General features: G+C 39.6%; 1 protein-coding gene across 8 annotated transcripts in view; it reads left to right on the plus strand.

Moving 5' to 3' along the window:
• Window positions 1–24,736, plus strand: part of ARMC8 (armadillo repeat containing 8) — a 78,887-nt gene that overhangs the window by 711 nt on the left and 53,440 nt on the right. For 3 of the 8 annotated variants that reach the window (XM_064517051.1, XM_064517053.1, XM_064517056.1), the window contains exons 2-4: window positions 1,363–1,439; window positions 4,800–4,902; window positions 16,923–16,994. In XM_064517051.1, the coding sequence (XP_064373121.1) occupies window positions 1,388–1,439; window positions 4,800–4,902; window positions 16,923–16,994 (227 nt within the window). In that variant the 5' untranslated portion in view covers window positions 1,363–1,387. Of the gene's footprint in view, window positions 1–1,362; window positions 1,440–4,799; window positions 4,903–6,361; window positions 6,496–16,922; window positions 16,995–24,736 lie in introns of those variants that run through there. The other 5 variants (XM_064517052.1, XM_064517054.1, XM_064517058.1 and 2 more) reach the window with 3 other exon arrangements.

Raw genomic sequence — 24,736 nt, forward strand, 5'->3', positions numbered from 1 at the left:
CGGGAGCTGTGCGGCCCCGCCGCCAGCCGCTGCCCTTCCCTCGGGAGGGCGGGAGCGAGCCGGGGAGCCGGTGCTGCTGCCTCTGAAAAACTCGTTCGCCTGGATACTGCAGGTCCAGCAGGCAGCGGGCTGAAAGCCGGGGCGTTGTGGAAACAGAAGGCAGCGGGAAGCCTGAAGTCCAAAAGATTTTTGCCTATAAATACATAGATCTGGTAGATGAAAGTCTGCTGCTGTTCCCCAAAACGCTGTCCTCGGTTACGCGGTGAAGGTCTAACTGTGTAATTTATTTGGCATAACGTAGCAGTACTCTTGGAGACAGGAGTCCTGCAGTCTCTAGATGATTCTCTTTCTCTCGGACTGGTGTGAGACTACAGGCGAGAAGCTGCTGGCACCTCCAGCATCTGGGTGGGGAGGCAGGAGCGGGTTTAGTCCAAGTGTAGATGCTTCCAAAAGCAAGGAGGAATTTACAGTTTCCTTATAGCTTCTTTCAAGGAAAACTCCTAAGGGGAAAAAAATGGGAGAAACCTAGTAGGAGATTGAGTAGGCAAAAAGAAAAAGCACTGAGGTAATGGAAGCGCCCTCTGGCACATGTTCATGAGAACCTGGAGGGAAAACTCCCTTCCCTTTTCCCACCCTTCTTTTTTGGACTGCTTGCCACCTCCAACTTTGCAGCTTCTCAAAGAGAATAACAACTCAGTGGTGCATAAATGCTCAACCTGCAAGCACGGTCCTGTTGCTGAGAGGAGCGTTAGAGTAGCTCTGGGAGCGTTATGGAGAGCATTGCACTGCTCTCCCCGTTGGGATTGTGTGGGGCAGTTTATAGAAGGACAGAGCCTCAGAAGTGCGTACATATGTTACAATAAGGCAAGTTTCAGAAAAATGTCCTAATACGAGCTTCCTTATTTTTGAGAGTTTGTGAGTATGCTTCTTGAGCAACATTAACTGTTCTTAAGAGCTTTTTCTGTATGGGAATTCTGTTTTTTCTATATAGTAATTACATATAGTAAGATTGAAGCGAAGGCAGTACTGATGCCTAAAGTGGACCCCTTCTTGTATGCCCTATCCATAAATATTGAAATACCTGGAGGTACTCCCTTAACTTGCTTTGACTCATAATACGTTGATATCCACATTAGGTATAGCTTATTCTCGAAATCACATTTAAACATAGGGTTAATTCTTTGTGTGGATGTTGCCCAGCAGTAACGTATTGCACATTTAAATATGATTCTGTGGTTTTGCTGCTATCTTGCTTGGTAGGTTTTGTAGACTTGCTGCTGCTTTAGTCATTCCTTTTTATCTGCCATTATATGAGTTGATATAAATTACATATTAAAAATATACATTTTTATTTCTCTGCAGGAAGTAACGGCCAGTAGCCGCCACTATGTTGATAGATTATTTGACCTCGATCCCCAGAAAGTCCTGCAAGGTGTCATGTAAGTCATATGAAACACATTTGAACTGTTGTTGTGCCTAGGCTAGGTTTGCTTGAATCCTGGTAGTGTGGTATGTCAGTGGAAAGAGATTCTTCCCATCTTTTTAGGGAAATCCTATTGGAAAACTTGTTACGTGAATTTTCATGCAAATGTGATAGTGTTGTCTTAGCATACTATCACTTTGTGGTACATATGGTTGGTAACCCAGCCTCCCAGTTGCCAGAAGTGAGGAAAAACATTCTGTGAGCGTTCAGATTTATTTTCGATACTTTTCTTCCTTCTGGCCTTTTCCCTTTGCTCCCCTTCCAGGTCTGATGAGAATCTCTTCTCTTATTTCACTGCCAAGTCAGCATACCTGCCTCTTCAGCTATTTCCCCTGCTGCCATGCCTGAAGTGTTGATTTTTTTGATGCATGGCTTTTATCTCATCAAAGGGAATTGAGAGCTGAAAGAAAATGCTTCCATAGAAATTAATTTAGACAGAACTTATGTTTCTGTTCTTCTGTTGCATGCCAGCGATAGGAGGTAATGACTGAAAGAGTCAATAGAAGACTCCCGCTAGTGAACACGTAGTAAAATTGGTGCAAAGATCTAGTTGTTTTCTTACTGTCCTTGGACAGTACTTTCCACTGGACTTGTACTTTCCATTGTACTCACACAGGGAGGTAGCACACAATTCCTTGCCTAGGACTGACTTTTAGTGGTGAAACCAGGCTTTCTCAGGCTTACATGTAACTCGCTTGCTAGCTGTGGCTAACTAGCAAAGTACCAGAAGACATCAGAGCACCAAGTGGACCAAAAAGCCAGTAATGTTGGGTTTCATTGCTCTGGGCAGTCTGAGGTGTTTCCAATAGTCGATGAGCAAAATGACTCCCGAAAGTGTTCCGTGGAAGGAGTAGGCAACATATCAGAGTCCCTTTGAAATACATGAAAAACCCAGCGTGCCTAAAACTGGTTTAGAATCTTTTTTTGTGGAAATAGCCTTTTTTACCTGTATAAAACCATCTGGTCCTTCAGTGTAAATATTTACAGGTTCTTGACGGTTCTCTATGGAAAAGTGTGGCTTTGTTTCTACTTCTTGGCCTTCTTAGTCCACTGCTCACAAAGGTGAGCTAGATGTTCCCAGGGGCAGGGATGTGTCTCATCCTATGTGCAAATGGGCTGACTGAGCCCCCACTTTTCTCCTTGGCAGATGCTCTGAGCGCTAGGTCGTTCTCCCTTCCGACTGTCCTTTCTTTACGAAGAACTGTGGAATCCCAACCCTTGGGAATCCCTTCCCAATCTTTTGAGTTGTTATTCACATCTTCTGAAGTCTAAGTAGAGAGTTTTCCCAGAAACAAAAATCGTAGGCAGTCTCTCTGTCTCGGTTAACATCTGAAATTCTTCCCCTTCTCCATGAATGTCAATAGATTCTGGAGCTGCCTTTCAGTTTTTCTGTGATCTAAGAACAAAATACATGGATAAGGGACGACGACGTAACTGCAGGATATGTCTCTGCAGTTAGAGATCATAAACCATCCATTTAAAGACAGAAAATACCAATATATTTTACAATAACTTTCATTTTTGTTTGCCAGCTTCATTCCTGCCTTCCATTATAAGAGACTTCATGCTGCTTTGCCTCATGAATTTTTTGTAGCTCCCTGTTATAGTCATTTTATCATGCAGCTTTTTCAGATCATCCTTTTCCTGTGGCACTTGGATATGTCCTTTACGGATCCACTTTGGATCCACTTCTTTTGGATTCTGTTCTTGCTACCGTTTGGATTTTGGTACCGTAAAGACCACATGGCGGTATCTTTGAGGCTGAGCTTTGTGGAGGAGCCATTTCTTCTCAAACAAATGCTCTGAGGTTTGGAGAGACTGTAAGGGGTGGTGCGTAAGGACAGATTTGAAGGAGAAGGTGTCTTTTAACAATGGATCAGAGTTATTCTAGTTGTTGAAATAACAGGTGCTGCTACCGTGAAACTGCTGAAGGAGTTGCACAGAAGGTGCCTTCCCTTAGACTCAGACCTTTTAAAGATCTCGCAGGATTAGTGCCTCTGAAGAGTACAGGGGAAAAGGAGGAAAAAGTTACAGGACAGATTTGGATGGCAAGCCACGTTGGCGACACTCTGGTTAAGATCCTAATTCTGAGAATATCTTTTGTGATGCTAAGCAAATTCCATGTGATGGATTTGTTATTTCCCGAATATGGGTGGATGGATGTGCTACGGTCCAGTTTAGTGTATAACGTCTGTAACAAATTCTGTCAGTCCAACATTCTCCTCAGGCAGAAAAGAACTACTTTGCCCTTCTTCCTTTGACTTCAGCGTATCTGAAAAAGGTATTGAACCTGGAATGAACTGATACTAGGGAGAGGTGGGGAGAAGGGGGATTAAAGTCCCATCAGAAGTGTCTGTCAGAAGCTTTGCCAAGTATTCTGCATAATTCGCTGAAAATCTTTGGTTCATAAGATGTGCTGGTTTTCCTGCATCCTGGCTGAAAATACTGATGACCTAGATTTTTATTTTGATTGATGGAACTGTATGAATATTGAGGACCAGAAAATAGGCTGTCTTGAGAGGGTTCGTTTCTGCAGATTGTCTTCAGGTGCAGTAGTTCTGTTCTTCACCTGGTATTAAGGAAAATTGGAAGAATAACTTGAATTTAGCACTTTTCTTTTGTTGCACTCTTGAACATTTTAATGAAATCCAGCTTCTGAATTAGGTTTTATAAAGGTAAAATATAGTTAAATACTTCTTGTACTTGAAAATCATGTCAACATCCAGTCAGCATCTTGTAACTTGAGAAGGCTTAGGGTTATATATGCTGAAAGGATCTGAATTATCAAATCTCTTATTTTCCCTTTCTTCTCTTTTTCTTTCTCCAGACAATGAAGTCTTACCTGCTTAGGAGCTTTTTCCTTTTTCTTCTCATGGGAAAACTGAGAAGCTATTTCCCTTTTGTCTGGTATTGCTGTATGTAGCTCCACTGATCCCATTTCAAAATCCCAAGTTCCCTGCAGAACTTCTTTTCACATCACTTCTATCATCATATTCATTTGAGTTTTAGTAGTAGATACACAGGGAAGAAGTAAGTGTTTGAACCCACCAGTAAATCATTAATTTCAGTTCAGATTTTGAAATTTTGAGATTCTTAGAAGGATGACTACTGGCTTTTACTGTACCTGATTGAGAGCTATTTAAAATGTATAAGGCCATTTCTGCATATCCACATCTGTATGGAAGTATGCATATTTAGCTATTTATTGTCCTTGTAACTGAGCCAGCTTCATATAGACAGTTTCCTTCTGTGAATTTAAATGGTACATTATGCTTATACTTGAGAAGCCTTACGAGTTTGCTTTGTGTCTACCTAGGTGCGCGTCTAAACCTTTCATCTTCCATATACTGTTCTACAGTTCACATTTTCTCAAAATACACTTTTAAGACTGCATTCTGCAAGGTCAGCAATAATGTCAGGTATGCGGCTATTGAATATATTCAGTGTTGCTAGATTACCTCAAATGACTTTTGTAGGGGATTAAATACCATGTTCTCTCAGAAGTTCTCTTAAATGGTTTGCAGTTATTGGCAGAAGAGCAGAACATAAATAACTTAGTGAATTTCTCCAGTGTTGTAAAAGCTTCATCTATCCCACGATTGTTGCTGCAACAACACTCTGTGCTTTGCAGCATAGCATTTTTTTTTTTTTCTCCCCAAATAGTTCTAGGTGGTGATCTTTAGATTGTCATTTGCTTTTCACACTCTCTGAAGCTCAGGGCCACTTTGTTTACGTGCAAGACTGATACCTATTTTTGTCTGCCGATTTACTTGCTTGTTGAAGGCTTCTTTAAGAGACTGTTTGTCATGCTTACGGTCAGCCTGGTGTCTTCAAGGAGGTGATCTATCATTTTACAGAGAGCTATGTAATTCCATCTCGAGGGCTGTTTTTGAAAGGAGCATTCTTCCAGACAAATCTGGCTCACTCGAAGTCCCAACTGCTTCTCATCATGCTGTTCCTTAGCAGTCCAAGGGTGTCATCTTTTAAGACTTGCAATTAGTCAGCATCATGCTGCACTGAGGATTCCCATGCTGCTGCTGCTTCTGTCCTTTCTGGATCAGCTTAATCCAGGCAGCTGGAGTTAACCAGATCAGCATTTTCCAAACTTGGATGGGCTATTTTCTTTTTCAGGAAAATGAAAGACACATCCTATAGAAATGCCACTTGTCACTGAAGAGCCAATTTTAAAGTATATGTTTACATTTTCCCTTTTGCCATTGAGCGTGCCCAGTTGCTGTGGTGGGAATATTGGTGTAGAATTATACAGTACACTTAATTTGTTTTATATGTGCTTTCTATGATTTTCAGTGTTTGAGAATTAATGTTGTTGATATGAAAAATATAATAGTAGGCATATAGGTCAGAACATGTAGACCATTTCGCATCTGACAGCTACTGTTTTAGGGCCCCTGCAGACTCAGACCGATAGCTCTGCAGTGGTTATGTTGAAGTGTTTTGAAGACTTCTTAAAATGAAAATGATATTTTGATACAACCAGGATACAATTGGGCCTTTACAGGATATCCTTTTGTAGGTTTTGAATGTAAAATTATGTATGTGTTAAAAGTTCTCTAAAGGGGCAATGGATTTGACTGAGGATGCTCTGTGTTGCTTGCTGGTTTCTGTCTTCAAATAGAAGGTACAAGAAGGGTAGTAACATACCAGAAAAAAAGATGTTTTCATGTTCAAGTAGTAAACTGCTTTCCCAGAATTTGACTTCTATCTCTTTTGTAGTTGGTTGCTTTGAAATTAGTTGGGAACACCTCAAACTGTGTGCGTTTGTTACATGCAGTTTTTTCATTTGTGTATTCTTGGATTTGAAAAAATATTCCAGGCACGTGTTTAGATGATTGTATAATAGTATCTTGTATTTCTCAGCTATGGCAATTGGATTGAGAGCATCAGTGCAGTGTTCCACACATGGCTGCAGGGAAAGTTGCGTGAAATGTAAGAGGCAGCTTCATGGAGTGGGAAGAGAAGAAATTCCCATCTCAGTTCTAATGGAACAACAGGTACCCCCTTCAGATAGTTACGCAGAGGCTACTTCTGCCTCCTGTTCTTCGTGACCTGTCAAACAAACCTACTTTAAGACTAAATAATGAACAGCACTTGTTTTCACATTATGCATCCAAGATATATACAATCACATATTTAGTCTCGTAACAGTCACTTCCAGACCTAAATTTGCTGCAGGAGCCATGCCTTGTTCTTAGAAAATTCCCTTGTCTCAGCTTCCACTGGAAGGGCCCTGTGGAAACAGAGCAGTTTTTAGAGGACTGTTGCTGTTACACTTTGTGTATTTTTGATCCGTTCTGTTACCTCCTAGGCTTCGTATTTACTAGAAATTACCAAGTCTTTCAGATGCAATACGGAATTTCCAGTTCTAGTTGGCCAAGAAGTGATATAGTTTATTAAAGTGTTGTTTTTGTGTAGTATTCATTCATGTGTCGTGGCTTGTGAAATGACAGCCTTTTCTTCAGGTTGGAGAATCTGAGAGAGGATGTTGAGCAGGTTTAGGTGAGGCTGAGAGGGAGCTGGGAGCAGTGCTCCAGTTGATTTCTCCCTTTGAAGAGGTAAGTTGAGGAACCTAATAGCTAGATAAGTCTTCCAGAATGGTAGAGGATGAAAGTGAAATTTGGAGGCCTCAGGCATCATTATAGAATCAAGTACTGCTCCGTAAAGAGTGGTTTTCATTATAAGAGATTTTGTAGAGTGAGGTAGAAGAAGAGAGAGTAAATACGGAGGGAAGAAGAAATGTGTACTCCTGTTACAGAATCAGAACTTATCTCCCTTTTCTCCTTTCTTTATAATGTAGCAAAAGGTGCAAATGCGTAATACTGTTTTTGCAAGTGAATTGTTATTTTTCGTACTAAAATTTAGAGGTGGGGCGAAGTTTTAGGAAATAAGGTACACTTATTATATTTGGCTAGAAGTCTTCAGGCTACCAGGATTGTTTAATACTTCAAACTTTGCAGTTGTCCCTCTGAGCCTGTGACAGTCAGATGTTTGGTAATGAATGAAATTGTTTATCAGTGCTTCTTTTCAGGAAGATGTGAAGCTTTTCTCTGAAAACCCTGTTCTGATGGCAGCGTCAGAGCAGTAATACTGCTACTGTGATTATTTCAGGCTGTAAGCAGGATAAAGAAGGGAGAAACAGCTTTTATCAGGCTACCTGATGTAGCTGGTGAAAAGCAGGAGAGCATTGATCATGCTAGTCTTGAGGTCTGAGACAGAAGTAGCAAACTTCCAGCTCAGCACAGGTTGAAAACAGTTATTCAGAATTTAGGATATTAATCTGTCAGACAGCTGCAAAGGAGAGGTTGCTCTCTGTAAGCAAGAGAGAAATGTAGCAGGCAGAGGAGTGAGAAATAATCATTATGGTTGGAGGAGGGGAATTATTGAGATTCAGTCTGAGAGAAAAATGTGTCATAAAATCGGTAATGCCACCAAGTCTGTGATTCTTAATATTCAGAGTTTGATTTTTTTTCTAAGCTGCTAGTTCAAATTGATCAGAATCAGCATAAAAAATTAAGTTTACTTACTTTCTTTTCAAAACCAGTTCTCTTTCGGTTTGTAGTATGGAGCTATGTTCTAATTCTTTTAGGCTACCTGCTTGTGAAAGCTTAATGTTTCTAGTGACATTCAAAGCACTGATTTCTGTTTATGTTTATTTCTCTACCCCAGGCTTAAAGTGGTGTCAGCAGGTATACTGAATTGCTAGTGCTGAGCTGATAATTTAAATCTCTGTGAGTTTTTTGTCTTTGGGAATGGGAAAGTAACAGGAGGGCTAGCTGGTTAAATTACTCACTAAAACGTACTTCAAATGTGCGTTGTCTGAAATCTTCAGTAACTCTCTCCCGTATAGAGAATGGGAGAGTTGATTTGACTATTGATAAATTATGCAGTTTGTCCTACTGAACACTCTGAAGAAGGACATTTAGACATGACTGCAGAGCATAGAGGCCGGTACGTCATCTCGGTTGATAGCTATTTGGAGCTAAAAATCTGAGGTTCTACTTTGATACAGAGAAAACTTCATAACCTAATGTGTAGCAGCTATGTCAAATAAACAGCTTTTGGTGATCCTTCAGTGACTGATGGCCCAAGCTGATGTGAACAGCGTACCATATAATATTTATGAGTTCACATCAGAGAACAGCTAAGCAGCTGCTGGAAGGCCTTTTAAAGGTGTTTTCCTGTACTCAAGGGAACTTAACATTTCTCTGTGTGAATGACTTATGGTGGACAAAATCATTTTGGTAATGAGTGGAGGGTTTAAAATGGGAGAGTGGACTAGAACTAATAACTAGAGTTTAGAGACAATGAGTGAAAAATCATGCTAGAAGGATGCAGTGCTGCAAAACACCTCTTAGCAAAAATTAAATGGAGTTTCATTAAGCAAAGATTGTGGGAGATGCTGCTAAAAACTGAAGGCACTGCTTTATCCTGGGAAAAAAATACTTGGAGGGTGAGGGGGAAGATGATGACAAAAAAGGGTGACACAAATACTTACATTTGATTTGGGTCATTTGTCTGAAGCAACAGTGACAGTCTGTTATTTTTGTATAGCCTGGGTGCTTTAGAATAGCTGTGAAAAAAGCAATTTGCTGTTCTGGTTGTTCCCTCATAAGAGATCTCTTGGCTTCCAAGAGTTCCACTGAGAAGTCAGATTTCATAGTAGTTTCCCCATACCTCTCTCTGAATAATTCATCCCTCTTATGACCTGGTATTATTTAAGTAGTGGAGATTGATGCTGAAATGCCGATGATGCAGAGCTTTAACTTCTTTTTTTCTCCAAATATTTAACTAATAAAAGTAGCTAAACTCCCATACTCTGCTGAGTTCAAGCATCTGAAATTTGGGGAACTTCATTCTTAAGGTTCTGTAGACTATTTTTCTGCTGATTAGTGATTGCATCTAACTCGTATTACAATTGCCAGACCCTGTGCGAAGGATAAAGAAAGGGTGCTTGAGATAGGTGGGAAAAGCAGCACCTCCCATTTTGTCAGTAAACTATAGAGAATTGAAAGGAGCAAGAGTTGAAACTGCAACCAAAGACTTGGAGAGCTTGAGTTGTTAATATAAGTTTAATATAGAAGGCTGGCATGTGAATTGACTGGTTTAAACACCTATATAGAAGTAAAGATTTGATATGAGAGGACTCTTTATTCTGTTGCATGCAAATGTAGCAAGATCAGTGTTGGAAACTGAAGACAGATTCTGGGTAGGAATAAGGTATGCATATTTCTAACTAAGGGTATGGATCTTTGAAACAACTTACCTTGCTGTTTGGTAGACTTTCTTTGGCAAGAGATCTTACAGCAAGGTAGGTTGCCTTTCCAAATGGGATGCTTAAGTTCAGGCAGGAGTTCAGGGAGTTCCTGTGGCATTGTGATATGGAGAAGGTTAGATTAAATGATAACCTTTAGTGTTATCTACATTAAATTCTACTGCGTTACATAGCTGTAGTCATAGGCATATGCTGTTTTTCTACAGCACTTTCATTTTATGCAGTGGGAAGGCAGCAGAAGTAAGATTGGGAACAACCAAGGATTTGGAGTCTCCTTGTTGATATATTGGGGGTGTTTTTAGTTTACACTGTATCTTAATTTTGTAACAGCTTGCAAGTGTTAAAACTCGAACAAGTTGAGTAACAGTACAGTATCTCTATCTGTTACTTTGTTCTTATCTGTAGAATTATCTTTATGTCCACTGATTTCTTGAATGGAGTGATTGGAAGAAAAGTTTCAAGACTTCTAAACCTGATGGTTAACTTTAAAAATAAGCTGATTTATTATTTGTGGTTTGCCTGAGTTGGAAAATTTTTTTAACATTTCATTCACTAGGTGAATCATATTAGAACATCATTAGTAATCATAATACAAATATTTCCTGCTAAAGGGATAGAAAACAGCTCCCATGCTGGGTAATTAACATGTAGTCAAGCTGTACTAGTTTCCACGTAAGACACCTACTCTGTCAAAATAATGATGGAGGTATTTTAACATGTAAAATTTTCAGTTAATTCCTCTTGTGCTTTGTTTTTCATATGCACATTAAAACAGGAGAGGGAATAGGAGAGAAGGAAGAGGAGACCAAAGCTATAGAAAGCATAGTTGCCAAATCCTTAGCTGTGCAATCAGCTTCTGACTCGAGTCCAGCCATTCCAGGTACCGTTTGCTTATACGGGACTGAAACTTAGAAACTCTGCTGAAGTTGTGGCAATCAGTTTTTATATTAGCTATGCCCTTGCATCAGTTATCACTACGTCCAATACTTGCATTTGGGTTTTAAAAACCTTTCTAGATGGATGCTTTGCCTTGTTCTCTTGCTCGTATTTTTATCAGCCTCTGACGGATAAATGTTGTAGTCTAATTCATTTTTTGGATGCTTTTTTTGTGTATTTAAAGCCTCTCAGTCTTGTGTGGCTATGGTTTACTAAGTCAACTGGCCTAAAGTGTCTGGGACTACTTTTCCTAATGTGATTGTTCATCTCATGTTTGATGTTCTTCTATGTGTAGCAGCCTCTTAAATATATTGCCTATTCTATTTTCAAAAGACGTAAGATCAGAAAATGCCATGCAGGCGGTTCGTTCCTCTTCTGTGTAATTTCTACTGCTTTTTCCTCCTCAAGTCACTCTGTCTTGTTCCACGATCTTCTGTGATGGACTCCTGGAATGGGACTTAGGAAAGCTCCTGTCCTTCCTATCAGATTTCTGAAATTTCTTATATTGGCGCTTGGTTTACACTATTAAAAATGTGGGTAAAAACAGAATCTCGCTAAGGAGTTCCTGTGTCCGTGTTGCTTTCTCAGGACCTGTTTTGCAGAAGAGATGCAGGTTTCAGGGCTTGCTAGGAGTGCTTTGGCTGTGCCGTTTCTCAGCTGGGAGGCTGACTCATGCCGGTGCAGAGATCTGCACGCTCACTGCTAGTCGCTGCTAGTGTTTTTGTGGGGGAAGTCCCTAAGTCGGAATCAACTTTGTGAAGATGTTGAACTTTAATTTCTGCTTATGGCATAGTTTGGCAACTGAAATTGCATCTACAGTAATAATTTAAACTGACAGACTAGAATGCTCGTTTTCTCAGTATTTGTACTTTTCACAATATTAATTTTCATTGGCTAAGAATCATTACAACTTAAAGACTGTCTTTTACTTGCGAACTGTTGTATTTCAGGTTGTTTCTTGCTTATCTAGAGTGAGCTATTTCTGGTACTTTTAAACAAATACATGCAAAGAGTCAGAATAAAAGCACATTAATTTTGTAAAAAAAAAAAAAGGTGGATTAGATGGTCTTGTAATTTTTGTCCATCTACATTTGTTCATAAGTGTACTTCTAGAATGTTTTGTCTTAACATCCATATGGTGTTAATACTCTAACAAAACTAGCATGCCTTGCATTTAAAAAGCGTTATTTATATCTAAATAATATAACTGATTGCTTCTAAATAATATAACTGATTGCTTCTGTGTTACTGTGTTCTGAAAGCTTGTTAGACCTAGTAAACCTCACCTGCTCATAGCTTTTTTTCCCCCTCTATATGGAGTTTGGAAGAAGAAAATAAATCTTTCTGTATTTCTGGTTTCTAGTGAGTTTCATAACTTTAAACTGGATGGTCACAGGGTTGAACTAATGAGACAATATTCTTATTTCTTCAGAAAGCAATAAGAGATGGAAAAAGCTGGCTTAGCACTTCAGGAGACCATACTTTCAAGTGCTCAGTTAGGATATCTTCTCCATTTTTCATTGTTGGCAGCCTACACATCCTGCCTGAGTATTTGTTACATAAATTATTGTATTGTGTTATTGCAAATTTAGGCATAAATATCAGTTATCAGATTTTGAATCAGTGCATTAAAATTAAGAATACTAATTCAAGGTATTTCATTAAACTTCTTTGAATTTAATTTGAATCTGCATTTTAATACATGGGATGTTATTTGTCTACTAAAAGAAAACACAAAGAAACGTCTTAAGAGCACTCTGTACAGAAGCGTCATGATTTGTCTTCTGGCCGTATAGAAAGCTATGTTTACAAAGCAGAGAAAACAGGTAGCACTAGAATGTACTAGGTAGCTGTGTAAGATCCAAATTTTTCTTCTGAAGATGCTTATGCTGTGCCATTGCATGGCAGTAGGATGGACAACCTAGCTGAGAGCTTGGGACTGATTATTGAAAAACTAGACCCGTGCATTTCCCTCTTCTGGAATCACTGTCTTGTTGGAGATCAGGCCTAGGATCACCGTAGACTGTGGTTCTTTTGAAGTTCTCATCACTTCCTAGCTGTGTTCTTTCTGCTGTTTCCTTCTTCCTCATGTTAAGGACTCTTTTTCACTATAGAAAAGTAGAGCAGTGTGCATGATACACAGAAGCAAAAAGGACTACAGTTTGGGACTACAAATTTGCGAAGTTTATACCTCTTGTTCAAAAGAATGATCCTTACTGATTTTCCTCCTTGGGCACCTCTAATATGTTCCTGGATCTGAAGTCGGTCAAGCACAAACTTCTTGTGAGAAATGGTGTTTTCAAATAAGGGAGTTGCCCTCTGTTTTTCCCATCTATACAATTCTCCAGGGTTCTGGTAGGCTAAGACAGCACCTGGCACTTCTTTTCTTCTTGTGGACGTAATAAGCTTGCTAATTAGGAAAATCTCCATATGATGTGATGTGGAATCATTAGACTTTTTCTGTTGCTTATCAAGTGCTTCATAATAAACCAAATAAAATGCTGCTGTTGTTCAGTTTTGGACTGCAGAATTTCAGGGGTGCTCTTGGTTCCACATCCTCTTGCGTCCTGTGCATTGAGTAGGTTCTTGTCTGTTAGTGGCAAATCCAGCGAGATAACCCTGGTGTGGAACCTGTGGGGTATCAAGACCTGTGGTGTATACATCCTTGCTGAGTCCTACGTCTGACCATCTCAGGTCAGCTTACCAATTTGAGGGTATTTTATTGACTTGTAAGTTCAACTGCTTGAATGCATCTGTGTTGGATTTGTCCAATATCTCAAGCTTGCAAGCCACCATGGCTCGCAGCGTGTTCTTTTTGAGGAACTTTGTGAAATAGGATTGAGAAGCTCGTCTGAATCACTTGCAGATCAAGACCATGACCTCAGTAAGCGCTCAGCTCAAGTAATATGGAACTTCACTGTGCTTCTGCCACTTCTGAAGGGATCTTTAAATCAAATCTGGATTGACAGTACTTGTTACATATTAAAAGGGTATAAAGTTAGCAAGCCATTCTGTTGCAAAGTTGCTTCAGGTGGCACAAAAGGTTCTTCTGGCATCTAAATGTATAAAATCATCTGAGCGGAGCATTAAACCATAGCTATAAACAGTTCATGAATTTTTCAGAGTGCTTTGCAAGTGCCTCCTCTTTTGTTTCTCAAGAGGTACAAGGCTGAACTCTCATCAGGTGCTTTCTTGCCTTCATGGGTATGTGACTTAGCATTGCCTTTTTGATGACTTTGAGAGCTGGAGTCTGAGGATAACAGAGGGAGGTAGCCTTGTTACCAGCCCTGGAGTAGCCTGGGCAGTTCAGTACCCGAACCTAGCTCATCTGTTGGTACAGTTTCCATTCCTTTGAAACATCCAGAGCGTCATTTCAGCCCTTCTTTTGTACTGACTCTTGTATTTTACAAGCCTTCTAAAACTTCTGGGATCTTCTTGTATCAAGTCTTCACTGTGGAAACCACTAGAGTACAGTTTTTGAGTTTAATGAAACCTTCAAGTCCATTCCTTAAATTTTCTTGGATTTCCAGCTTAGCCAGTCTTTTGACCTTATTTTTTTCTCCTCTAACTCCTGTCTTGTGCTGTCTGTACAATATAAAGTCACCAAAATTAGGGGAAACATAACAGGATGGTCTCACATTCTCTACTGATACCAGCTGTTAAAACTGCTGAGCTAGGCAGGCAGATTCCAATTGAGTAATGGCTCACCTGACAAGTCAGGTGGCTTCCTGACTCTGCCTGTTTTAAGAGATGCACAGAACTGCTGTTTGGGGTTCAGTCTGCTTTTAGTGGTGCTCTAAGATCTGTACCCAAACTTGTGAAATTAGCCAGGCCCTATTCAGTTAAAATCCCTAGAATACCTTTCTGTGGCTAAGTAAGTGCATGCAACAGGGGAGAGAGTTGCATGGAAAAATACTTAAGGAAGAACTGGCAATTACTTCTTACTAATTGAGGTTTATGAAGGTTCTGGTCTGCATCAGTCCAGATATTGCGTGCCGCCTTGGCTAAGAAATTCTTTTAACTGGAGCAAAATGAGTCAAACAGTCGGGTCAGCTGCTTGTTACAGTGGAGTTTACGCGTTCAGTAGCGCGCAAGAATTGTGTGGTATTACATTATGCAGGGCAGGTGGATCTTAAAGAACAGCACTGCTAGACTACATCCCTTTTTTGCTCATAGTTAACTAAACTTGGGTGGGCTTTCACAAGAAAAGTAAGATGCAGCATTGGCCAAGGTAGGAGTGTTAGAACTTCACATTTCTGCATCAGAACAGTAGAGGTACTACTGCTGTTCAATGAGGTGTGTGTGGGAATGCTACTTTAATTTCCATTATGCTCTTGAAAATTGCTGACCAATTCTAGACAGTTTCCAAGCTTTTTTTTTTAAACAGAAAGAAAGAAAGCTTTAGAAAAACACTACCAAGTAGATCGTTTGACCAAAAATAACCCAAGAACTTATTATGGAAAGTGTTAGGCAACCTTACTTGTAAGTGGAGCTGGTAGCTGAGCTCCTAACTTTTTTTCTGTTTCAATGGGAGAGAGGTAAATGAAGGAGGGAGGATGCATGAACATCAATCATGATTTGCTTGAATTACTTTGTAGAGAATAGGAATCAATGTTCTTAATTAGAGGAGTTAACTGGATTATGTTGTAACTCAAGTTTCATGGATATTTTGTATTGCACATGGGCAGAGAAGTGCATCTGGAGCTCTACTTTAGGTGCTTGTCTTTATAGAGATCAGCCTTTCATTAGAATTAAATAATTAGGGTGGGATTCAGTTGCCTAAAATAAGTATTTAGTAGTGTTTTGAATTCCCTATGATACTGCATCTGATCTCCAGCAGCTGCTCCAGAAAAATGTAGCTCTCCCATAGGTCCTGTATCATATTTGCTAGCTCTCTGCAAATCCCTCGGATACTTTAGGGCAACTGAAGTGCTACTAAACTTATGTTTAGGCAGATGAATTTTATCCCAAGTTTGAGCTTTCAAAACATTCTTCTTTAGTTTAGAAAAAGGCATGTTTTTTATCTTTCTTCCACATTTGTTCCTTTTTAGGAATTAACTTTAGGTATGAAGGGAACCTTTGCAAAGGCAGACAGCAGGTGAAAGAGATGTAATGGCAAGCTGCATATGGTTATTAGAAAATACACCAACTAAAGCAATCACTGCAGTTCCCAAATAACTTGAAGAAATTAGGGACATGGCCAAAAATCATACTGTTGATAGTTGTGAAATTAATAAACTCATTGGGGTCATGTATTTTTGTTGCTTGTTGGTAAAAATGATCTCAATTCAGACTGGTTGTGTTCCTTGGGTTTATAAAAGTTCTTACTTCTTGGAGCATTTCCTAGACGTACGTCATCTTGACTTTCTGAAACTGGTCGTAAGAAGTTGTTGGTTTTCTTTCAGATTTCCTGGTTATTCATATGTGTTCAGTATGATCAGAATAAAAAAAAGAAAAACAAGGTGGTGCTTTTTAGCATACGGCAGCAATTTTATGAACAGTAAGACTGCAAACCATGCATTTCAATAGGGCTTCGTGGTATGCAGAACCATTGCTCTCTTCCCAAAATGCTCCCCTTGTACAGTTACCAGAGTATGAATGCCTTTAATGTATTTACCCTTACAGTAACTCTGAGATAGGAAAATGCCTTTGTTCCCACTTTATTCCTGGGTATTTGAGATACAGATGCTTCAGTGTCCTGCCTGAAATCACAAAGGAAGCCTGTGGTGAAGAGGAGAATGAACGCTTGGTCTCTGGAGACTGGAGAAAGTTCCTTGTTCTTTCTTCTTTATCTTTTAACGTGTCTTTTTCTGCACCCACTAGAGTATTCAGTTAATACTTTATATTGTCAGCATTTGATTCCCAAACCAATGGATTTTTTTTTTCCTTTTAGAAGTCTAGTGAATGTATGGGCATAAAGAACCAGTCTGTCTGGTTTTCCTCAACAGCGAGACTTCTTCGTGTCTAGTGTGCATGTGAGAGAGCTTGGGGTTTTGCTTGCTTGAATAAGCTGGGGCATAACGGAATCCCAGAAGCTGTGGGATATTTAACTGTGGAAACTGTGCCCGGAAGCAATATTTAGTCCTGTAGGTGCAGCATGGAGATGTGAAAGACTACTTGATAAGCCTTCATGGAAATAGTAAACTCTATAGATTAAGCCCTCAGTACCTCAGCATAATTTACCAGGGTTTGTTTTTCTTTCTGGATTTACAGAGATATGAAAAATGCTGTAATTGGAAACAACAAACAAAAAGCCAACTTGATTGTTTTGGGAGCAGTTCCAAGGTATGTCCTTTGCTACTCTCCTTTTCACTGATTCACAACAGGTCTGGAATAATGATCCATAGATCACAGGCACTTTTCTGTTTTATCTTTGACGATTGTAGTTTACTGCATACTTTCTTTAATGTAACTGAGAGACTTGAAATATCTGTTATGTATTACAGAACAGGCTGTTGAGTAATGCTTTTAATCTGGAATTTCATGGAATTCTCTAAAGTAGTCTTGGTGATTTTTTTTTTTTATTAAACTTTGAGCCCAGGAATGAAATCTGTTTTCCAACGTTGCCAATATTAATGATGGATGAAAGCGGTTGTATCTTAATCCTGTTCTCTAGCCAATTGCCTGGTGAGTTCACAAGTGCAAATGCGTAAGGTTATGTTAAAAGTTTAATTTGAAAATATTAATAAACATCTGAGATAATTTGCTTCTCTTCTCCACCTGCTTCAGAAGATAAAAATCATTGATCATACTTTATTGCTGAATTACTGCTTCAGCTGATGTTAATATTTCCTGGATCCTGGTTCTACTAGTACAAATTTAACAGGTAACTATAGCCACTGGATTGCTCACTAAAGCTTTCATTTCACCCCTCTTCTCCAGTTTTCTTTCAGCCACAATTTGCAGCAAGAGAGAAGGGAAAACACTGAGCATTACTTGTATTAGCAGTATGGGACACCCCCCTGCCACCACCCTGATCCTTTTGCTTAAATGGCAAGTTGGTCCCAAATTGTCCTGCCTGAGGGCAACTTCTACTGGCTTGTCAAGAAATACATTTTGTTTGCAGGCTCTATCTTCTTTTCATTGGCAGACTGAGCTCTGTGTCAAGGCTAATCTCCAAAATTCTCTAGGGGTTAGCTGGGGCCAGGAGTAACCCTCCAAAATCTGATGGATTATCTTCTGTTCTGACCAAATGTAAGCAGGACAAAGAGAAGACCTTGGTTAAGACTGAAAGATTGAAGTGGGCATTTGCAGAATATTATGCAAAATTTAAGGGTTTTTTTTTTCTGCAGCAGGCCCGAGGGATTCTTGTGAATCCCATTGATCCTTGTGATTCCTGTTTTGAAAATGCCAGAGGATCTCTAGCTTCCAAATCTTGATTCTGCCTTTTCTGAAATTTTGTACAACTTCATGTTCCTTCATTCTTCTTGCTTTCTGCTGTTACTTGTTCTGTGCCCAGTTGTAAGAATCCATTTTTTTCTCTCCTGCTGTTAATACTTTCTGGCTGTCTGAGTAAATTATATGGCTAACCTATAACTGCAAAGAAATCAGTGTGTGGGGAAAAATCTTGAAAGAAAGGTAAATGATCATGCTTGCCTTCAATACGAGTTATCCCCAAATGACAGGAAACCTAATGTCAATGCTTTTCAGACCAGATGTAGGTAAATTGACAGTTCTCACTGGCATCACATGCCCATAGGTGCTTTTCTGAAGGCTGTGGAATTTCCTCAGAATTCCTGCGAACGGACATCAGTACAATTGATCTGCAATCTGTTGGAGAAATTCTCTTGTTCTCTAGCAAGGTGGTGGGAATTCTTTGACTTTTTTTGACATACCTTCTAGTTCATGAAATGGCCCCTGAAACCTCAGGAGTACAGGAACCTTTAATTCCAGTCTGCAATGTCAAAACCTTTCCCCCGTAAGAGCAAGAGTAAGCAAGCATCCTTTGTTTTGAGTCTGCTCAGCAAAGTATATTTTAATGTCTCAAGATCAAGTTCTTCCAGTGGCAGGCTGACTTAAAGACTAAACAAAAAGTCAGCTTTGCCTAAAAATTGTTCATTTCTTGTACTGCCTTTCAATTGTTATAACTTTCTTTTTTTCTTCTGCCCCGTGTAAATGCCAGCAGAGATTGAGGAAGTCTGTGGCCATGATTGGTGTGCTCCTTCTCTTAACAATTTTACAAAAACAAATACTTCAGCTTTTGTGCCCATCAACATGTCAGACACCTCTTCAGAATCGTAATTCTCTATTAAAGCTTTTTGTCAGCTGCTTTTCTCTCCTTACTTAACAGAAAATAAGTTTAAATCTCAAGCTTCAAATGTGGATTATTTTTTTTGCAAGTCATCTCGATACCACTTTTGACTTTCAGTGAAACAGTAGTCACTTGGTAGCATTTAGTCTGTAGTGTCTGCTGGCCCCCATTATAGCAACTGTAATCAAAGCCCCTTTCTGGTGGAGTCAAGGAAAAGAAAGTTAGCTTCCAGTGTAGTCCAGGCTGATAATCATGTTGTCCCCATATTCATTGCCACTTTAATAAATCTTGAGGCATAGCAACTACATTTAAGGCCACTGAATTAATGAATAGGTTAGGTTACTGTCGTAGGTGGAAGATCTCACTCTTAAGCTGCATCTGCATTCCACAGTAAAGAATCTAAACCCTGTGGCATACAGAGATGGATTTGGATAAAACATTCAAAGAAATGATCACGAAAATAGGTTGTTTTGGTAACTGAGTTTTGAAAATCTCTGGACCTCTTCATTGTATTGCAGAAGATCTTGTGCTTTTTTTTTTTTTTTTTTGATTTCTAGAAAGTGGGCAGTAAAACTGTATGATACCCTGAAAGATAAGATATTCAGTGATTTGGGATCCAATTAATAATTGGGCCTTCCAAGTTTATGATGTATTTTTTTCCTCTTCTTTCTTCTGCTAGATGGCAGAGGGTAGAGAAGGTGATGCTACATTTGAGTCATGAATGTAGATTTGTCTTCCAGCACCTTGTAGCTAAATATTAAAGCCCTGGCCTATACTATTTTTGTGAAAAGTGTTATCTGAATCAAATTATTGTCTGTCTAATCGTTGCTGAGAGTTTAATATTTAAAATCTATTAAACTTCAGAGCTAGTTCCTCACTAAGTTCAGTCATTCCCTTACAGAAGACAGAATTGTTAAAGTCAAATCTTAAACCTAATGATCCAGGACTGATAACAAAAATACTAAATCATTCTCTTCACATACCAAAAATGATCTTCTAATTTCCAGGTCACTGTTGCTCTCTGGGGTCTTATGGTGGAAAGCACTTGTTTGGAGCTGTAATGTGGTAGTATACTTTTTCCAAAAGCTAAAGGTCTGTCTCTAGGTAGGTCCATCGCAAAGAGCTTCCTAGAGTTGCTCTTAACCTTTTCCTGACTCACTTATGTGGGATTCTAGTTAACTGTTGATTTTTTTTAATTTCTTTGGGGGACATTTATATGACATCCGGACAGCTAATGATCTTTTATCCATTCCACCACTTGAAATTTGTAAGCTCTGCGAAGAACATTGTTAGGCTGTCTGTTGAAGTGACAACTAGTAAGAACTCCTCGGGTTTATAACTCTTTTCTAGGGCTGTGAACACACCAACATAGACATGTATGACATTTTGTTCAATTTATTGATAAACATAATAAAAGTCCTTCAGCTCAGGCAATGTTCTTCTGGGGTTTGCAAAAAATGAGTGCTTCTTTTGATAGTTGTGTAACCTAATAAGATATATCTAATAACTGGAAAATTCTATTACATCCCAAAGCCTGTCAGCAAAGAAAAAGGATTATATATAGGCTAACGTCTACTTTAAACATAAGCAAAGTATCTCGAAAGATGATTTTGTATGCAGTATTGGCTGCCAAATACCGGAAAATTAGAATTGAACTGATAAGTTTAAGTACAGGAAATCACAAATCTGTGATAGCATTTGATGCCTTTTAGAGTGTCCCCCCTCTCCTGTTTCAACATTTAAAAATAAAAATCAGGCAGGATGCTTTGGCATGGCTCACACACGTATCCCGATCAATTCTTTTTGTAGAAGCATGTTATTACAAATTCCTGGGTGACCCATAACACTGATGCTTCTCGCTGCATGTAGCTTAGCAGAAGAGCACCCTCTGCATCTTGAGTGCTTTTGTCCTGGCAAGTTGAGTGTTGCGAGAGTAGTCGCAGAACGGCATAGTGAGAGAACGCTCTGTGGCTCGCTGCTTTTCTTGGAATTGCTCAGAAAAACATCAGATAATGTTCTAAGTCAGCTAGTTTACGTTTGAGTGGAAGATCAACAGCAAACTTCATATGCTTAGGTAGGTAGGGATAAGATTTGTGCATATAGCAACTATTATTTTAGTTTAGTGTCAAGAAAGTAAGTCCACTAGTTTGTGTCCTAGAAAGCTTGGCCTCACTGACCTTGCGTTGAGCAGGGGGTTGGACCAGGTGATCTCCAGAAGTTCCTTCTCACCTCATCCGTTCTGTTATTCTGCAACATGATTTCATGATGAGCTGCCTATTATACTTGGTTTTTCTTTGGAATTATCCTTGAATTCAGGCGCTCACTCTAGGAGTTCTTCTAATCGGCGTTTCTGATAACATGACTCCTCAAGGACTGGCCATCCCTTAACTGTAGGAGTGCTAATGTCTGCTTGACAGAAGCATCTCCTGCCCAGGCAGGACGTGTTAGCAATTGCCTGAGTATTCAGCTCTAAACCCATCCTTAGCTAGTGTAAGGAAACATTCTCTTCTGAGGGATGGATATGGCTTCAGTAGAAGTCTTAATTCCTTAATTCATAATATTATATGCTGAAATTATAAATGAAGTATGTATTCATGCAAAGATATGTTATGCTTGGTGGTTCTTCACACAAATCTCTGATTATTGGCTGATTAGGATTAGACACAGAAGTATTGGACCCAGTGCTATCCCAAAATGATTTTAGGTGGAGGTTCTCTAAACCCTTCTTTGAGCTATGCCATGATCCATGGACCTGATACTGCTAAATTTCAGTAAAGAAGGGAAAGCACAGCTTTTTCACACAGATGTGGTTTTAGGAATTAACTTGCATAGTTCTGATGCTACTTTTTTTTTTGTAAGGCTAGGTCGGTAAAACCATTGAACTACTTCAGAGAACAAACTTAGCCTTCAGTTTTCAGTACAGTTTAAGGTTGGGTTGCCAGAGGGATTTTGGAGTTTTGGTATAGGCAAGTAGGTTTAGCAATGTTGACAGCTAATTTTTTCAATGTTTTCTAGTTTCTAATCTTAAATTAGCTACCGGAAAAAAAAAAAAAGTTCTTTCATTGGATAAGTTCTGGTATCATAAAGTGGAAAGGACCAATGAATGGTGAAAACTGGTATAGGGAATAATTAAAACCTTTTTTTGGTAAATGGTGTCAAATGCTGTTGACTATTTATTTATTTATTTTTTTTGTATCTGACAGTTTATATTCTCAAATTCTTTGATAAAGAATTACCAAAAAAAAAAAAAAAAAGGAAAAGTCCTCCTTAGTTGGGGATTGTGTTCCTTGCTAAAAGGTTAAGAATACTGCAGGGTTGCCAGTTCTGATTAATATATCCTTACTAACATGCAGTATGTTTGCAAAGGTGTGAAGAAATGCATCTTTGGGGGATTTCTAGATTTTTTTTTTTTTTCCTTCCCACTTTGAGCAGCCAGTTGCTTTCATGAGATGGAAGAGGGAGAAGAAATCTCAGCACTGAAGACTTACCCCATTTATGGAAAAGAGATGCTGCATCTCCTTTCCATCTGTTTTGTTTATGCAACACCATTTGTGAAAGAAGAAAAAAATCTGAGCTGTTCTTGGGCATGAGGGGATGCTGTGCGCCTGCAAGTCTCTCCTGCAGACCTAGGAAGAAAGATTACCAGTTTGGAGGCCTAGAGAAAGACTAACTCCAGAAGTGTTAGTGAAACAACAGATTTGAAGCTGTCAATATTAATATTTTTTTGAGTGATAAATTAGATTTTAATACACCAGATAACCTGTCTTAATATGTCTAATAGGATCTTTGTTTCTAACGGGAATGAACAGAGTTAAGAAATCCAGCTGGGAAAAAAGATGAAATTTTTAAAAAATTAGATAGCTTTAAGCTCCTAAATTTAACTTCTAAGCTAAATAATTTAAGCTCAAAAAAGGCCAATTTTGAGTATCAGATTTGGGTGCTTTAAACCCTCCCCACCCCCCTGCCTTTAAATAATTATAGATAAAACAGCTCAAAAATCACTGGATCAAAGTCTTTTACAACAGTGAAATTGTTTTTAACAGAATGATAGAAATTTCTTAAGTTGTCCTTGCCTTGATTTTCTAGGGAACAAAAAAATGTTTTTGAAGCTAGAAACTAGTATTTCTGAAGTGTTGGTTTGATTGTTCTAACAGATCCATAGGCTTACTAAGTTTGTATATGAATTGTTTTTGGCAGAAGATGTCTCAACTGCAGAAAGAAGTGTAATGTGTATATTTTCTCTGGAAGAGAGACCTGGTTTGCTTAGTGATGCACAAAATATTTATGATCCTTTATCCTGTTACATCGTTTATAAAGTAATTTTTGGCAGGACCGTGTCTAAAGCCAGGAAATATTAGCATCTACTCAAATTCTGATCTCCAGTTTGCCCTCCAGTGTTGATAGCTCTTAAACATGCGTTGTTTTAGTGGGGCACCATTTGGATACCCAACATAAACATGACTTGTGTCAGGAAATGTGCTCAGAGTTGGAGTTGAGATTTCTTTGTTTTGTTGGCTTGCTGCTTAGAGAAGGGTTGCTGCACAGGGCTACGGGAGGGACCTCTTCCTCAGCAGGTGGCATTTGCTATTCTGCTCCCGCATATTGACCTACAGCAACTTGAGAAGAAGCATTTTTCTGTCCTCCTTCGTTCCCTAACCGTTTTGGACTGCCTGCAATACTGCTTAATGTGAATCTGCTGCATCTGTAGAGGTGTGTAATTAGGAGGCATAAGTTTCACCCTGTTAACTTTTTTTTTCAAAAGCTAGAAGAGACATAAAGCGTATTTAGAGAGATAGATAGCTACGGGATCGCACTTTTCCAATTTGCAGTCCTGGTTGAGTTAACAAGTGGATATGCCTGTAGCTGTCTGCCTTGTTCTGCGCTGGAACTGGCTGGCAGGCCCTGCCCCTTACGGTGACGTGGGTTCAGAGTACGTGCTACCTTGTTGTCCTGATGCTGCCTCCCTTTTAAATGCAATCTGCTGAGGTGACGGCTTAGGTTCAGATGGGCCTTCGTGCTTCCTGCCTGTGTTCTGGGCTTCTCTTACTTTTTGCCTGGCATTTTTATTCTCAAATTGTTTGTGGAATAGCCTTGCCCCTAACCCCTCAGTGCTCAGTTGCAACTTTTTTCTTCTCTTCCTTTGTCCAAAAACTCCTTTGTCAAGAGAAGTGCAGCTTTTGTGTCTGGCATCTCCTTCCTCTGTTGCCTTGGGAGCAGGACCCTGTAGTACTAATGAAAATGTCTTTGGAGGCTCTGACCCTGGCAGGATATCTGGGGGTGCACTCGAAAAGCTGAGCTGGCCTAACAGGTCCCTGCTCCTCAAAGAGGGTTATCCCCCAGAGCCAACCCTCCGTGCTCTTGCTCACGTCCTACGTCCACTTCTCTTGCGTTGGTGTTTGTGTGACTGCCCGGGAAGCTGCTTCAGCTGGCTAATCACAGGAAAACTTGCCTTCACAAAAAGCAGGTATCGTTTGGTTGAGTAAAGAAATTGGGAGTGACAGATGAACATGGACATAGGAAAGAGCAAGACTGCCCCATAGCAGTGATGTACTGTATATCTGCACTTCTCGGTGCTGGAAGGCTGCTGTGGGTGGCAGCATGATGAGTCTCCCCCCAGGAAGTTATCAAAAAAAGAGGCAAGACCATAATTTTCAAATGATCTATCCGTTGGTGATCCTGCCTTGGAGCGAGGGCAGCGAGCAGGCGATCTCTCGAGGTTCCCGGCAGCGCGGATTCTGCGATCCCCGGTTCCCCCGCCCTGCAGTGGCCTGCCGAC

The sequence above is a fragment of the Dromaius novaehollandiae genome, chromosome 9 (assembly GCF_036370855.1).
Source record: "Dromaius novaehollandiae isolate bDroNov1 chromosome 9, bDroNov1.hap1, whole genome shotgun sequence".
Taxonomy (NCBI): Eukaryota; Metazoa; Chordata; class Aves; order Casuariiformes; family Dromaiidae; genus Dromaius; species Dromaius novaehollandiae.